Here is a 17,794-nt window from a genome sequence, read left to right as displayed (position 1 = left end):
AGTAGATACATTGCCTCACATCTCATTTTCTCAACCTAAGTTTTCTAGAGCTTTTTGTTCACTGGAAGATTTTTGGAAAGTTTTACATGTTTGTAAAAGGATAGTTCAACAAAAAACTGTCGTCAGTTATTTACTCTCATGTTTTTCTTTAGTAGTATTGATTTCAGTGAAAAATCAATTACACCAAAACTTTCACACTTTAAAAATTGTTAAATTAATCCGTATGAATCAAGCAATTTAATCCAAGTCTTCTGAAGAAACATACTTAATATGAAAAACAGATTTATTTTATTACTTTTATTCACATAAACACATGTACATAGACTACATCAAATATGGTAAACAAACATTTGTTTTTTATGTGTGTCAAATTTTCTACTTACCGTATTTGATGAGCTCTATGGTATGAGTTTTTGAAAAGCCTACATTTAATCTATTCAATCTCAAAGTCTTCTGAAGAGACACAGTTCCTTATATAATATAAAGCTATTGTGTCTTGTCAGAAGACTTGGATTAAAGTGCTTGATTCATATGGTCTTCTTTTATAATATATTTATGGTTTGGTGTAATGGATTTTTTTTAATAGAGAGACAAATCACTCAGGTTTCATTGAAATATCTCAATTTGTTGATCAGCAAAGATTAGCAAATGTATGTGTTTCAACATGAAGTTGAGCAAATGATAACATAATTTTCATTTTTGAATGAACTATCCTTTTAAGTCTTTCCGATTGCTATCTATTCATTCCCATCAAATGAAATAGGTTGTCCTCCCTGACTGTGTGTATCTGAATCCAACTGTTTTTTTTTCTGTGCAGATTGAGGAGGACACATGGCAGAAGTATTATCTGGAGGGAGTGGCCAATGAAATGTACACTGAGTACCTGTCCAGTGCCTTTGTGGGGCTTTCATTTCCTACAGTTTGTGAGTAAGTACGCTTCTGCTCTAAAGCACAGGAGCTTTACTGCATGCCGTTACTCTGTATGCAAACACACTGTAGTAAATATAATGTCCACACTTAATGTGAAACTGCTTCTTGACACAATCACAGCCAGTTGAAACCAATTTGATGTTTAATGTTTAAAGCACGATTTTGAATGAGATTTCATGGTAAATAGGGTCTTCTGATTGCACTAGATAAACATTAATTAATTTTTAAAGGATCATTTAATGGGTCTTATGAGTTAAAATAGCAAAATGATGACTTCTGCACACTAAATGTCTATTCTTTGTTTCAGGCTGTGCTATGTGAAGCTCAAGTTGTTGTTGATCGCTATTGAATACAAGTCAGAGCAGAGGGAAAGCAGGTTTGTTCCCATTTGATCTTCAGCTGCACCATTCACTGACCAAAGGGGCAAAGCAGTTGTGTCCCTCATTGGTCCTATAGACCCCCTTCAGTATAGTTATCCTTTTTTACTTGCTAGACATTATATTATAAGAAAAGGCTGGCAGGTTTTTTTATCATTAAATCTCTCTGCAAGTAATCTTATCTGGTTTCAAATTGAAATCGATCTCATGGAGACAGCAGCATGTTACGTTCTGTCACTGGAGGAAGTTTGCCTCAGGTGGACTCTCACAGCATCACAATTGCCGATCACTGTCTGTAAGAGTCACCGTGGAGCCAAAGAGCCATGACATCTGCTCAAGACTCACTGTGCTGTATTGATGAGGGTTTACTTTCCAAGTAAAGAGCCTTCTATCAATAGCACTCTTGTGGCATTCTGTTAAGTGACCCATTTGAACTAATAACATTAAGTACTCTGTCTCAGTAACTTCAACTTTGCCAAATCCCACCACCCCTTCCCACATCCACAACCTGTGTTCCAATGTTTCTGTACACTGTAACTCTTACTAATACATTTTGTGTACAGTGTGTACTAATGAGTGTGGTTTAGAACACAAGTTGGCCTGAAAACACACACACATCAAAATATCAGCCAGAAGACCTGGTTATATTTGTTCCCTTTTTTAATAGGCATTGGCGGTATACATTATGGGACACTAGAAATGTTTATAAAACATTCTGCATTAACATTTATTTTACAGTAGATGGATATATTGGTTAGGACGGCTACTTGTCACAGAGCATTCCATGCAATAGAGTTGGGGATGTATGCCAAACAAGTTTTCAGATATATTTGTTGCAGAGTTTACAGTGGCAACATTACATTTGACATATTTTAGTATTTAACGAGTATGTTAATGTGGCTCATCCAGTCAATTTAATCTTAACTATCCTTTTTACAATATAAATTGTATAGTTTTGAATCTTTAGTTTTTTACTCAGGTGAGACATAATGCACATATTTTTTTTTCTGTTTAGTTGCATTGACTAAGTATGAATATATAATTCTTTTTAGGTTTTCCAATAAATTCAAAGTTTAAAGACAAAATGATCAAATGAGATGAATTGTATTTCTTTTGTGAAATATATAATTCTCTGGATTATCTCAAAATAACTTTTAACATATGTGCTGTTACTATGTTAAAAATGAGTCGTGCTGTGATATAAAATTTTGCCCACACTGCCTACCACTACCCGGTTTTGCCATATTGTCTCTCAGAGAGATCTGTATTCAGAACAGTTATGAACTAATTGTTTTCCTTTTTTCACTCTTTATGAATCACCTGCTAAAATTGTAACACAGAACCTTGTTTTTACTCAATATTACACTAAAGTGCCAGTGATGTCCAGTATTCATTGTGACAACACACACAACGACTGTAAAACAAAAGTAATTTTTTACTTTCACTAGGTGTAATACAGTTTTGATTACTTTATAATGGATGGCTGTTAAACTTTGGTTAATAGCTTTGCCATACCTCACATAATGGCAGAACTTTTAGAGGGCACAACATTATACTTTAGTGTAATAATTTGGGATCCTGGGCTGGTCTAAACTTGGAAGTAGACATGTGCCGGTATTCGGTAATGTGATATATCATGGTAATTAATATGCACGATATCGTTATCGTGGGCACTTATAAATACCGTTAATAATTATTTATTACAAATTATTCGGAATTTGGAATGCATTTTAAGAATACTATTCCCATCAGCTGGTCAAATGCACAACATCGCTGTATGCTGCTTGAAAGATGGGTGTGCGCTCTGATGTAAACAAGTACGCATGAGAAGCACCAGGAAAACGTGAAAGACTTGCTGAATGAAAGCACATTCACTCTCTGACAGCAGATGGCGCTAAACTGCAGAAAAAGAGCAGCCTTTACTCTGGAAATCCCATAAACAAAGCAGCTGATCTACTTTCTAAAACATATTTAAATAGCCATTCAAATTTGTGGATTTGCAATGGTGTCACAGCCAAATATATTTAGACTTAATAGGCTATTTATTTGCAAAATTTTTTTTTTTTTTTTTTTTTTTTTACCTGGACTACAACATGAGTTTTGATTCTTTATTGTTCGTTCACACTTTACATTAGGGCTTCATTAGTTAACATTAGTTAATTCATTAGTTCTTCTGAACATTCATTAATCTTAGGTATTCCAATATTTAATAACACATTGTTAAAATCAAAAGTTGCAACTGTTTTTTAATGAGCTAACATGAACTAAGACTTGTATTTTGTTTAACAGACATTAATAACGTATGTAGCAAATGTAGCTATTGCTCATTGTGAATGTTAATGCATTAACTAAGGTTAACTAATGAGATCTCAATGTAAAGTGATTTTGCACATTAATTTGTGTAAGACTTTTAACTTTATATATTTTTCTGTATTGCTTTATTGTATTTAAATGTTCAGTTATTTTTGTTATAAAAAATTTTTTTTAACCTGTTATACTATATTATGACCCCTTTTTAAAACAAAATTTCAATACCGTGATAATACCGTATGCCGTGCTAAAAGCATGAGCAATTAATCGCAACAGGAAAATTTGATACCGGCATATCCCTACTTGGAAGCGCACTTTGGGATTTAGACCATAATTTTTCCTTTGTAGGACAGACGAGCTAACCAATGAGAAGCATTTTTTTATGGTCAAAATGACTGTTTTGCCCTCTACTTTGGAGATTGACAGGTTTTTTTTATTTTATTTTTTATTTCCTGACCTTAATGTCCAGATACAGATGACTGACACCTCGCCTCCTTTTTTCCCAGTCTATGTTTATATATAATGTTTTCTTGTTGTTTGCAGAAGCAGAAAGCGGTATGCCCTCTTCATTATCTCACCCCTCTACACTTTAGATCAACTGTGGGAGAAAAGCTTAAGGATATTGTACCACCTCCCTCTCAAAAAATGGCCAAAATCTTTCGCTATATCTCTTATTGTGATTCTCTTTGTGCTTAATGCACTAACTTCTTTGCAGGCAGAGAGAGTAGTTGCTATTGTTCAATTCACTTGTTTCATCGTCCACTCGTCACTTGTTTCATAGTTTCATTATCCACTCCATGTTCATTCATCTCTGGGTTTTTTTTCTCGTCTTCCTCTATTCTACTTTCCTTTTTTTTGCCGTTTGATTATTCAGTGTTCATCAGCTGCAAATAATTTCTGCCCGTGTCTTTCAGCGTTGTGCTCTCCATGCAAACAGTACTTCTTGTTTTTTTGTTTTTTTTTTGTTTTGTTTTTTCCATTTATTTTGTAATGCATAGAAAAATGCCCTAATAGTAAAATAGCTGTATTAAGTGCATTGTATATCAGAAAATACTAGTGTTTGACCTTTAAGAACTGATGTGTCTCAATATGGCAAGTTTTAATTCACGCAGTATTAAATGCTAAACACTGATTGGTTAGTAAAGGCTACACTATTCATGGTGACCATCTTTGCCTTTTCTGTCATTACCACTCTAACACTGTATTGTGTTTGTGTGTCTGTGTGTTAGAGCGACTGTGATTTGTATTTGTGTGTGTGTGATGTTGATTCTAACGAGTGTGAGTGTGTGACTGAATGGTCGATCTGTGTGTCAGTGTTTGTCTTGAACTGATGATCATCATGTCCCCAAATGCCTGTGCGTCTCTGAGTAGATGTTTATGAAGTGAGGTCGCTTCCTGTCAGTTTGGTGTTCTATACAACAATCCAACTGCACAGAAGTTACTGCAACAGTTTGCATCTACGTGCCGCTGTGCGGTGGCTGCACCTGCTCTCTTTTAGATGTGCCCTTGGTTGTGACGCTCTTGGTGACCGCATGCCTGTATGCTCTGTCACGTGATGTGTGATGCTTGCTTTGTTTCCTATAATATGAGCTTTATTGAATCTGAACGTAAGCCTATGTTTCCATGCAATTTGGTCTGTGATCGGCCCATTGCATAAGTGTCAAACTGTGTGAAAATCTCAAATTTGGGGAGCAATGTGTGTGAATATGTCAGTGAATGAGTCTGTTTGTATTCATATTATGAACGGCATGTCAAATGTGCTGCTTCTCACTAAGGGGGCTATTTAATCAGATGTAAAGCTTAGTGATAAATAACCCAGCACAATGATTTCAAGCAAGACAGAGCGCTTTTGACATTTTCATTAACTGACCAGCCAATGTCTGCTTTATAATGGATTAAATCCCCCTCTTTTGGCCTTCATTTTTGATGAAGTGGTTATTTGACAAGCCCAGAGGAAAGGATTTTGATAGACTGCATATTTCAAATGGTATTTAAGTATATGGCTCTTTCAGAGCCAATGATGCTGGCCACCATTTTGAGTCTGTGGAACAGGATGTCTTTAATGAGCCCTTTCGTCTGGGCTCTCTAGCTTTGGTGCTCTAGTCACACTGGGCATTTGTCAAGTGTTGCAGCCACCACTCAATTCATTGATGATTCCTAACAAATGTGGCAACCTTTGATGGCTATGTTGTGTTGTCTCGTCTTTTTCTAATTAATGGGGAATGATACAATGGTTCAGTAGTGGCTCTGTCTACACTGCTCTACAGTTACAAAGCAGACTCTCCCAAATATCTGGCAGAAGCTGACATTAGATTCATAAACATCATACATTCCTCGCCCACCAAGGGAAGTCACAGAGACACTGACAGCGCTAGCTTAGGTTTGACAGCGACTGGTTCACAATGGCCTGGGATAGATCAATCACTAGGAGCCAAAACCCAGAGCTAAGGTTGCTTCAAACAAAAAAGTCTCTCATTTACTGAATTTGATTCAGAATGCTTTGTCTTTTTGGATATTAAAAAAGATATTTTACAATTGCCATCTTTAGATGTTTTGTATTGATTTAACATACACTACCATTCAAAAATGTGTACTTTTATTCAGCAATTCATTATATTAATCAAAAGTGACAGTAAAGACTTTTACATTGTTACAAAATGTTTCTATTTCATCTAAAAGAAATAAATAAAAACTAAAATATTAAGGTTCAAAAGGTCCTTTCAGGTAAAACAAATAGTGTTAATATTGGTTAGCAAGATCATATGACATGCAGTTCATCATATCTGTGTATAATAGTCAGTAAAGTTAAACATGACAAATAAAAATATAAAATAACAGAGATAACACAGTCTGTCAGAGTAAGAGATACTGATTATTGATGGCATAACCTCTGCGTCAGTTCTTATTTTTCTAATTAGGTTACACAGCAACAATAACAATAAAAGTAATAACCATGGCTTAATAGCTGATGCTACAAATGTAATGGTAACCATGTTTAGATTTCCGCTTTCTTGTTTGCGCAGAAGCAACTTCAAGTAAAACTGCATGGCTTGTGTTGGCTTACTGCTGTTGCCGCAGTTTCAGAGACCCAGGATGCACCCTGAACTCTTGGTGGGCTGGTCATTCCCTTGCTTTCCACCGCACTAAAGAAGGAATTAAATTGCACTTCTGTGTTGTGATAGACCTCACACCACGAGTTTCTGAAGGCCTGTCGACCAGAACGCCTATACTGTTTCCACCCCAATTTTAATTCTTTCTTTTATCTCATCACATAGACAATTCAGTATAAGATCATCATTAATAAAAATTTAAAAAAGAGAAGAATTAAAATGGGCTAGTCATTCTGTTGTGTACTGTTCTGTATTTGTGTGAAACCAAGTGGCCTAAGCATTCTTTTTGAATAGGTCCCTTTCCCTGCACTATTTTTTTTTTGTTGACAAAAGTACAATTCCAGTTCTAAAATTTGATGCAGTATATGCATGTTTTCTCATCAGTCTTTTCATCAAGGTCCAAAAACACGTGTACCATTCCTCTTGATTAGAGTGTTGAATCTGCAAGGTTGATTTTCATGTTAATGAAAATGACCCTTTTCTGACTGAACAGTATTCTGATCAACCCGGGGAATCACGTAAAGATGCAGGAGGGGACACTGGGATTCTTTATCGCCAGCGACGCCAAAGAGGTGAAAAGGTAATCATCTCTTCAATCGATCTAAATTACTTGAGCTCTTGTATTTTATTTTTCATGTTTAAAAACTAGTGAAAACTGAAATGTGAAGGGCACACTTGAAGCAGAGTGTTCAATTCTTTATGTCTTTCTTTTAGAGCATTTTTCTACTGCAAAGCATGTCATGATGACATCACAGATCCCAAAAGGATTAAAAAGTGTGGCTGCAAGAGAAGTAAGTATACCGGACCATCCCTCACCTCCTGTCTGAACAGAAAGTGTCTGCCAACTCTTTTTCACTTTGTAGGGCACTTATTACGTTGTGTAATATGTCAGATATTGTTGTTTCTCTTGAAATATATAATTTTTTTTTTTTTTTTTTGGAAAGTTACATATTGGAAATGAAATGAAGACAGGCTCTGGGAAAAAAAAAACACTTGCAAGGCAGCAAACAAAAGTTTACAGTTTAATTAATTTTCATAGTTTTGCTTTTTTTTTTATTCACATATTATTTGCAAAAACCAAATCAAACTTCGCATTAAAATTAAGTTGAACTGAACTTTCTTCGTAACTATAGTGCTTACACTTAGAAAGAGACAATCATCTTACACCCCCCCCCCCCCACCCCACCCACAACTACTTGATGACTCCCATGGCCTTCTAGGATTGTAAACTGTAAATCAATGTGTGCTGCTGAATCTTAGCTGAAACAGTAGGTCATCTGAGTATTTTAATTTTCACATATTTTTTGATGAATACTGTGAGACATTACTCATTAAATAATCATGTGGAGCCATAACTGATTAAAAACACCACCCTTTAAATAGGGTAGGATTTTTAAAGGATTACATGCTTTTATTTTAGAAAATAACCAAAAGTGACAGTAAAGGTTGTATATTGTTACCCCCCAAAAATCTGTTTTTTTAACTTACTATTCATTAAATGATCCTTGAAAAAAAAATCTATATTTCTACAAAAATATTAAGCAGCAAAACTAATTTCAACACTTATGATAAAAAGAAACGTTAGTTGCACAATGAGCATATTAGAATAATTTTTTAAGGATCATGTGTACTGGAGTAATGATGCTGAAAATTCAGCTTTGATCACAGGAATAAATTACCTTTTAAAATATATTCAAGTATAATTAAACTATTAAATTATAATTAATTAATTAATTAATTAAAATTATTTTACATTGTACTTATATTTCAGTGTTACTGCTGTAACTTTATTTTTGATCGAATAAACGTAGCATTGGTGAGCATAAGATACTTTTTTCAGAACATTAAAAAAATCATATTAAGCTCAACCTAAGCTTTTTGACAGCAGTGTAAAGAAGATGAGACTAATTGCAATACAGCATGCAAATAGCTGTAATGGAGATAACTGATTGCCATTCAGAATGATAGTATTACAGTGATGCCATTCCTTTTTGAATGATAGAATGTTCAGCTGTGAGTGGAAGATTTTCACACTTTTTCATTTTCACATCTTACATTTCTTAAGTGTGAAAAAAATCAATGTCATGTCTAAAACCACAATTATCCACAAAATACATTGCTGTCTTGCTGCAATCTCTTGAAAAAGACAAGAAAAATTAGTAGAGCCCCTAAGGTGTTTTTTTCACTTGAAGAAAAACCATATGAAAGAATAAGGAGAAAGCAATGAACTGTAGAAAAGGAGGGATAAAGATGACAAGGTGAAAGAGTGAGACTCTTGAGGAAAGCACGTCATCAGCATGCTAATGGTGGAGAGAGATACAGATGTAGAGAGGGAATGACATGATTAGCAGGGTTGAAGAGAGAGGCTGTCAGCTCATGGTAGCTTCAGCAGGGGAAAGGCAGAGGTAATGACACCAGTCAGGTGGAAAAACAAAAGGCAAGAGTAGCTCGGCCCACCCTCGCCAGACATACCGAAAACACACTCCTGGCTCAGGATCATTTTACCAATCACATCCACCCTGTTTACCCAGAACACCCAGCGCAAGTGTCGGTCGGATGCGTCACTGTCATGTCCCGCTGCCTCTGCCCGGTGAAAACACTTTCTGACAGGAAGTCACTGAAGTAGAAGAGAGATTAATAGCTCAGAGTGTAGTCAACTGTCAGAGCAGATCCTGCAGACAGTTATATCATTTGATAGAAATCTATTTCCTTAAACACCCTCTTAATTATATGTACATGTGGCAACATCTAAATGTTTGTTTTCATTTGCTAATCTTGGCTTAGTAGAATGAAGCAATATTTATGTTAAGTAGAGCGTGCATTAACATTAATGTTGAAATGATGCATTGTTATTACATGACCTATATAAGCATTTGTCCAAACCAGTTAGTCACAAGATGAATAATTCAGATTCATTCCCAGTGACCTTTCACTGTGCACACTTTAACAGCTGCCTTTAACTGCAACCCCTTGTTTATTTATTATTTTATGTTTGTTTACATCTACATCATTAGAAAATTATATATGTTGTTTCAGATGATGCACTTTGACAACAGGTAGACTAACTAATATATATATATAATTATTATTAATTCTTTTTTTTGAAGGCACTCATGCTCACCAAGTCTGCATTTTTTTAAGAAAAAAGGCCGTAAAAAAATATATTGTGAAATAGTACAACAATTTGAAATAACTTGAATGTTTTATGTTTGACTTTATTTAAAAATGTAATTTATTCCTGTACTGGCAAAGCTGATTTTTTGGATGAAAGAGGGATTACAATGTTTTTTCAGCATCATTACTTCAGTCTTCAGTGTCACATGATCCTGCAGAAGTCATTTTAATATGCTGATTTGTTTGCTCAAGAAACATTTCTTATTATGATCAATGAAAGTAAAAAAAAAAAGTGAAAGTGACGTGACATTCAGCCAAGTATGGTGACCCATACTCAGAATTTGTGCTCTGCATTTAACCCATCCGAAATGCACACACACAGAGCAGTGAACACACACACACACTGTGAGCACACACCCGGAGCAGTGGGCAGCCATTTATGCTGCGGGGAGCAGTTGGGGGTTCGATGCCTTGCTCAAGGGCATCTAAGTCGTGGTATTGAAGGTGGAGAGAGATTTGTACATGCACTCCCCCCACCCACAATTCCTGCCGGCCCAGGACTCGAACTCACAACCTTTCGATTGGGAGTCTGACTCTCTAACCATTAGGCCACGACTTCCCCAATGTTGAGAACAGTTGTGCTGCTTAATTTTTCAAGACCCCAAACTTTTACACAGTGGCTAAAATATTTGTATTTCTTTTTTCTCTTTTGTTTTCACCCCAATTAATTGTTTTTGATTATATGCACCATCCCTAAACCAAATATCAGCTAAGAGGCCAGTAGCCTTACAATAAAGGAGATGAGGTTTCCATTGCTGTGATGGAAGTTTGTGTTTTTATTTCACCCTCTTTATGGTCATTGACATACTTCTTGATGTATTTTCTTCCTTGCTGCCTTGGAATATCGCCTCTTTATTTAAACCTCTCACTGGTAGTGACATATTGTGAGTAAAAATGGGTTTCCTGTGGCCAAAGTACAGTCTGACTGTCTGACTGTCTCACTCTTATAATAGTTCTATATATATATATATATATATCTCCTCTCTATATATATGTTGCATGTATCAGTCTAGCTGCTGCATCCTTCCAACACCTCATCTCTCCACTGTCCTCAGCCCAAAACAATACAGCAGAATTTACTGGCCTGAAAATGACCCAGCCCTGACCCCCCTACAAACCAGTCTTCAACAGGAGAGAACAATGAGGCTGTGACCAGTAACACTATTCCTTCCAAAGATTTACTTACAGCACCATTCTGAAATCGGAGATTCATTTCAAAGGTTTTTCGACCCTTCCGAAAACTCAATGAAACCTGAAATGAATGTCACGACAATCTGAAAAGTCAGACATACAGATTGATTTTGCTACTATTAGTCATGGACTTCACGAGTGCCAAGGGGGGAGGTTAAGTCCACTTGAATCCATCACCTCGCTGTCAGAGGCAATTTTGCATGCTGCTGTATTTTCAGTCTTGTGGAAGTTCTTCAAATTCTTAGGCTTAACGAGCATCGTCTCAAAAACACAATCAAAACAATCTGGTCTCCCTCTTGCCTACAGCCTCCCCTTTGTCTCCACCATCCAGCCCCTGCCCAGACTCTATACACAATACAACAACCATCAGCAGTATTGAAATCTTCCTTTTTTACTTGCTGCCCTCACTGTGCATCTCTCAACATTAGGTGCATGGTGGTGTTGACCTTTGCTGTACACAACGTTGGACACTAGATGCCACTGTAGTTCTACAAATTAGATGGGAACCGAATGGGAACACTGAGGTCCTTATAAACCTATTTAGCAAGAATGCTATCAGCCAATGTGCAATGTAGGGTCTTTTTACTTGTCACCTAGGTTTCTTTATGTAGGTCTCCCCAAGGATCCAGGGCGTTGTTTGCTTTATATTGGTTTACAGATGGAGGTGTGTTTGTTTTAAGTATTTTAAGAATTTAAAGCATTTTTCTTGTAACCATAAGGTCAAAATAGGCTATTATGTGCATACGTAAAGCTTGCAAATATGTTCCTGTCCATTAGTATTTTAACATAAGATGTAGCCTGCTTTAAATTAAGGGAAGTTTTAGGGTGAGGACAGACGTTAGGGGTGCTGAGAGCATTCTTGCTAAATCGGGTTGACCTGTTTAAGAGGCTTCAGTAATTAGGCTCTCTGTGTAGTCTTGTTCAGTCACTCACATCATCATGTTGTCTTGTGTCTCTTCCGCCCTCCCTGTCTCACTGACTAACATGACCACATACTATGTGCTCCGATGAATGTTAACCCTCAAACTCTGAAGTAACAGATTTCAGCATGAAATTAAGTAGAAGCCCCGCTGCTGCACGTTTTTGCATTGCCTTAATCTGTTTCAGCCCTGTAAACTGTTGACCAGGCTGCTGTTTCAAGAGATACGACTATGGTCACCTCCCACTGCATGCCTGTTCTTCTTAATTTCAGCTATCCTGCATGGTTCTATACGAATAACAATCCCAGAGGTTATGGCTCTAAAGGCCAAGTCATTTACCGTATTATCTTTCCAGCATACAACTGAAATCGCCCTCTTAATTCGGGCTCATAACCTCAGATGGAAGTCAAAAGCAGGCTTTTCGCTGTGGATTGTTTGCTCTTTTGAGGGTGCCAGACTTGATTATGGTCCGTTAGCAAGGTGGCACCAGGAGAATGCATACCAATGACTGTTTTTAGTCCAATTCACAGCAATTAAATGCTGCTATAGTCTCTCACCACAGCTCCTTTGAGAACCAAAGAAAAATATAAAAAAATGCATACATAATACTCCATGCACTGTATGTTTGAATCAAATGCGCAATGCATGTGAAAGTATCTTCTAATCAGAGGACAAAGAAATAGCATATTGGCATGTTACTAGAAAAATATCCTAACCAATCCCTGATTGAGCAGAGTTTGACAGAATAGAGCGCCTACGTTAGAGCCTGTAGCACGTTGTGATGCCGATAACCTGCTACTGCATGATGGGATACAGGTACGTGATCCTCTCTTTTCGATGCAGAGGATGTTATCCAAAGAGGTTTTGCTGCTGAACACATTCACCCATTCCTCTCTGCCTGAATGTCCTTTGCCCCAACCCCTGATCATAATGTCATATCTGACCTTTTGACCTTTTATGACATGATCAGCCTTAGGGCACGGCTTGACCCCAATGAGATGACTGCTTCCTGCCTAAACAAGCCCTCTATTAGATGTTTTCAAAGTCCAATTAGGTATGAATCTTCAAATTCGGATCGAACTTCGCTTCTGCAGTGTGAACAGAATCAGAAGCGCATTGCAAGCGGGAGCGCAGTAGTCCATCTGCGGGTCAAGTCTGTCAGTGCTTGCTGCTAAGGCATTGCACTTTCTGTTCCTGTTTTTGAAAAGTTACCTTCCCTGGTTGAAAAATTCTTTTGATCCTTGCCATTAACCTGCTGCTTTCCTCTCCTCTCATCCAACACATGACTGTAGCCAAGATGTCCGTCTACAAGCGAATGAAACTGGCATGTTGTTTTGATTGCGGGCGCTCTGAGCACGACTGCTCGTGCATGTCAGGCAGTGTACATAGTAACATGGACAGTCTTCAGAGGGCCTTCCCACTTTCTTCTGTCTCTGTTCATGATTGCTCAACCAGTTTACGTGCCTGTAAGTTCGATCGCCAAACCACATGCCGTTCGATGTCCGTGACCTGTGAGTGTGTGTGTACTTAAGTGCGTGTGTGTCTGTGCCGTGTTTCATGTGCTGTGTGTTTCGTTCCTCCATTATTTCTGTATATGTGGCTTATTGGTTGGTACACTAGTACATATTCTTTTTTGATTGGTGAATTGGTGTTAGTTGAAGTGACGTGGCTTCTCTGTGTTAGTGCTGCAGTAGGTGCAATAGGACTGTGTTAGCGCATGCCGTGTTAGTGGAGCACTTGTGCGGTGCTGGTGACCTTTATGCAGTCACTGTTTTGGTGTTTACACTTTTAAGTGGCGGGTGTACATGTATCTGTTGAATAACTGTATTATGTGCTTTTAATCAAAACATCTATGGGCTAATTGTGTACTAATGATGTTTTGACAGTGTTTTCATGTTCATGTGATTTCTGAAGACCTTCTTCAGATTAAAGAAGATGCAATCAAATGGCTAACTGTTTTTTTCCCCTCAGGTTCAAACACTGGATACCCACAATCCTTTGGTCTTGGAATTTCGAATGTGCTCAGTTATTATGGGCTATCTTGCCGAATTTAAAATGTCTATCTCACTGATCAAGATCCCTTTTGACTATATTTGTTCACTTAGCAAAATTGCAGAATGAAGAAAAAAAAAGTCAATCAATATATGTCCATTATTGACTAAAATCATGTTAAATTTGGATGCCAAATGCTAAATTGTGATTGAAAGGGATCTTTAGTGAGATTCTTCTGTTCATAGAGTGTAAGAATATACTGGCGATCTCTTTTCTGCTATTCTTGGACAATCATGTTTTACAACCGCAAGCCATTAATGCCTCCACCATTTCCACTGGCTGAAATAAAACCTTCCTTCTGTAAAGTCCACATTTAGGCGCAATTGAAAAAACACGTCAAACTCTCCCCCTTTCCACAGGATCTGGTCCTCCTCAATGATTTTCTCTTAGCCCGCAATCAGGGGAGAAAAAGTCAATGCTGCTTTATTTAATGCCTGGTATACCACAGTGGGACTGTCAGGCTCAATGGGAAAGTTAAAAAGAGATCTCCTGACAGGAACTCAATTGAGATGGCGGTGACTCAGGCTATTGGATGAGGTCAGATGACGGAAGCAGTTAGTTGTGTAAAGGACAGCGCTGAACAGGGGTCTTCTCATTAAGCTGTAACAGATGTGAAATGCTAAAGCGTCTGTCAATTAGGAATGGCAGCGGTGCGACCTACTATAAAAGCAAGGGTCAGTTCAGGCGATCGCATTTCCTCTACAACTGCCTTCCGACTGTTCACCACATCAGCTTAGATTAGCATCAAACCCTATGATGAGGTTGACTATGTGTCTTGTGTTTTGGTTCTGTGATGACATCCCTGGATACCAGTTACTGGTCATTACGTAGTCACTGATCTCTTCGTAGCGTCATCCTTTGTTGGTTTTTGCTGCTGTCGTTTTTTCTGAATTAAATGCAGTTTGCTTAGACTGACAGCTAATGCCAGCTGCGGCTTTGTTTTGAATCTCTCCCATTGGTTTCGTCTCAGATCTAGCATTACATCTCTTTGATGAGTTCCTCCATCTGACTTTGATTTTGCTCAGTCAATAATGATTTTCTGATTAAATTCTCAGAGCACATCATGACGTTATTGACCTTGTTCTGAATATTTGCTATTTGGCATTGTTTTTGTGTGTATTAGGGTTATTATAGTCAACTAAAATTAAAACCATAAAATAAATGTTAGCTGAATTTTTATCTCTGCTTGTTGGCAAAGCAACATTTCTTATTTTAATTTAGTTTTAACTTGAAAGTACTGAAATAACTAAAAAAACTAAAACTGAAATACTTTTAATAATTAAAAATAAAAATGTCAAACAACAAAAATGTGTAAAACATGAACTCAATTCAAAAGGAAAACGAAAATTTCAAAGGATTCTAAATATTAATAAAAAATATAGTAGTATCTCAGTAATCCTAACATAACACTGGGGTGTGTATATATTTAATATGCATATTTTTTGTATGTAGTTTCTTCTTGTTTCACACTGCAAGTAATTTATTACCTTTATTTAAAAAGCCACCGTGACTTCCTCAGTGGCTACAACTTCTATTTGTATGTCAATTTTATTTAGCAGTTTTCCATAAAATTATGATTTTGTTCTTTTGAACATATGGGACAGGATTGCTAGCTTATTTATCTTATTTTTTAGCTATTTTTTGACTTTTCACATCAATTCAATTTGCAACTTTCACAACTAAACTGAAGATTTAGTGGCACTCTCCGCTAAATTGCTGATTATGTGTTCCCACACAGCAAATGGGTCAGAAAGCATAAATATCATCACATCCCTGTGCTAGGCATGATATGGTGGTCCTAAACCTGCACAATATAGTAGCCCAGTTATTGCTGAAATAAATACTACTCCCCTGGATGCAGTAATTTTGCTGAATGCATGAAACGCGTGGCAGTAAATGCACTCTGTCTTACAGAAGTAATGTTCCCTGATGGGCGCTTTCTCAAACAGCCCTCGTGCACTTTTTGTTCTGATTCTGTGCATGCATCACTCAGGATGGTAATGCTCCTGTCTGCCAAAGCCAGACATAGAATTATTAGTATGAAAATGAGATGCGTGAGAAGTCGATACTATGTCTTTCTTGCACTTATTTGGCTGCAGTCAAAGCTCAGAGAGTCGTTGAGCAAGGGAGCACTCATTATAGCTTTGGTGCACTGCACACTATTAAGAAGAGTTTGTTATCTCTGCAAGTGCAGGCTTTAGGGAGCAAATATCCTGAACGAGTGAGTTAGCTGCCTCCACTCTAAGTTACAATGACAATAACAGTCCCTCCGCTCCACCTGCCGAGACTTATCCCCTCATTACACAAGCTTTAAAGACTCTCAAGGTGCTCAGCATCACAAAGGGTATTAATTCCTGTTTTTAACTTATGAGCCTTCACAAGGAAGTTTCCAGAGGGCAATCTTAGACATGTCTGTTTTTCAAGACGTTTCGCTCCAGCCTTCAAAAGGAAAGATAGGATGGATGGTGCTGGGATGGTGGGAGTAGGAGAAATGGAGAAGGAAAAAGAAAGGCACACTGAGAGGGGTTGTGGCTTTTTGGATTTTTTTCCCCTTCTCTTTTTCCTGTCCTCCTGCCTGCTCTGGTTGGTTCTAGAGTTTGCCGAGGATGTGACGAGTGTGGCGGGTGGGGCGAGTGGATCTTGTCCGCTCCTTGCAGGGTGGAATTCAGCACCGTCAGCTCTTATGCAGCCTGACATGAAAATTATGTTTGCATTTTCATTTCCCCAGCTTAGCTGGTGTGTCATGAAACTCAACCTGACAGTTCCTTACCACCAGGCTGGAGCAGGGCCGGTCATCCCCTCCACCGTGTAGGACAGATGCTAGCTAGAGAGTCGGCCGACTCTTCCTGCGCCCGCAGATCGCAAGCGACATATGCCAGGACCGGCACGGGGCCCCTGCTTGAGCGCTTGTGTCACCGCCCCGCCCTGGGCCTGCACCGTGACCTTTATGGCATCAGATACAGTACTCATAACTAAAGATGAGTCTTTGCAACGATGGGGGCAGCAGTACAGAACAGTCTACATGCATTCAAAACATCCTGCATTATGATTATCTTCAACAAACCCGCATACATACAGTTTCATATGCAGCATATGACTTAGTCAACATGAAGTTAAAATTGACACTATTTACCTGCTTAATATGCATTCCTGGTCTTATTTGAAATAAATCGGTACACATTAATCCTAAGACAGAAATAGTTTTTTCTCTAAAATGACTTTTCATTTTTCCAAATTTTCCAAGTTATGTCATTTAGGCAGCACAGGCTATTGGATAATAATAAACAGTACATAAATAGCTATTTTACAACCCAATCAGCTACCAATAGATCAACTACATTTTTTGAATAATGTTGTTTTTAAATATTGAAATATGTAATTTTAAATGAAAATACTGCAATATTAGTTATTTAAAAATATTGTAATGTTAAATATTAATTAGTATTGTTATCACTAGTATTGTTCACATTAATGACTAATGTTATTTGCTTTGTCACAAGTTTGTACTAGCATATAATAATCTTGAATCTCCCAGCATGCCATGCCTACAGTTTGGCGTTCATCTGCAGTTGACATGATAGTAATTACAGATCAAAAATGATCAGCCGGCAGTGGTTAATTTTTACAGAAGCAATTATGTGATGGGAAACCTCTGTAATTTGTCGTTTAACTATTTGCTTAAGCCTCAAGATTTCTAACATCTTGTTTGATTAGTTTTCACTGGTTTTCA

The 17,794-nt window shown here is 37.5% G+C and overlaps 1 protein-coding gene across 14 annotated transcripts in view; it reads left to right on the top strand.

Moving 5' to 3' along the window:
- The window catches only part of LOC132110880 (calcium-activated potassium channel subunit alpha-1a-like), a 286,517-nt gene that overhangs the window by 238,765 nt on the left and 29,958 nt on the right, over window positions 1-17,794 (top strand). For 8 of the 14 annotated variants that reach the window (XM_059517920.1, XM_059517929.1, XM_059517924.1 and 5 more), the window contains exons 15-19: window positions 818-927; window positions 1,238-1,306; window positions 7,221-7,307; window positions 7,442-7,518; window positions 13,305-13,478. In XM_059517920.1, the coding sequence (XP_059373903.1) occupies window positions 818-927; window positions 1,238-1,306; window positions 7,221-7,307; window positions 7,442-7,518; window positions 13,305-13,478 (517 nt within the window). Of the gene's footprint in view, window positions 1-817; window positions 928-1,237; window positions 1,307-4,160; window positions 4,173-7,220; window positions 7,308-7,441; window positions 7,519-13,304; window positions 13,479-17,794 lie in introns of all 14 variants that reach the window. The other 6 variants (XM_059517926.1, XM_059517933.1, XM_059517930.1 and 3 more) reach the window with 2 other exon arrangements.

This window comes from Carassius carassius, chromosome 30 (genome assembly GCF_963082965.1).
Source record: "Carassius carassius chromosome 30, fCarCar2.1, whole genome shotgun sequence".
NCBI lineage: Eukaryota > Metazoa > Chordata > Actinopteri > Cypriniformes > Cyprinidae > Carassius > Carassius carassius.
Note: the sequence above shows the minus strand (reverse complement) of the source record. Positions and strands in the feature narration are given on the sequence as shown.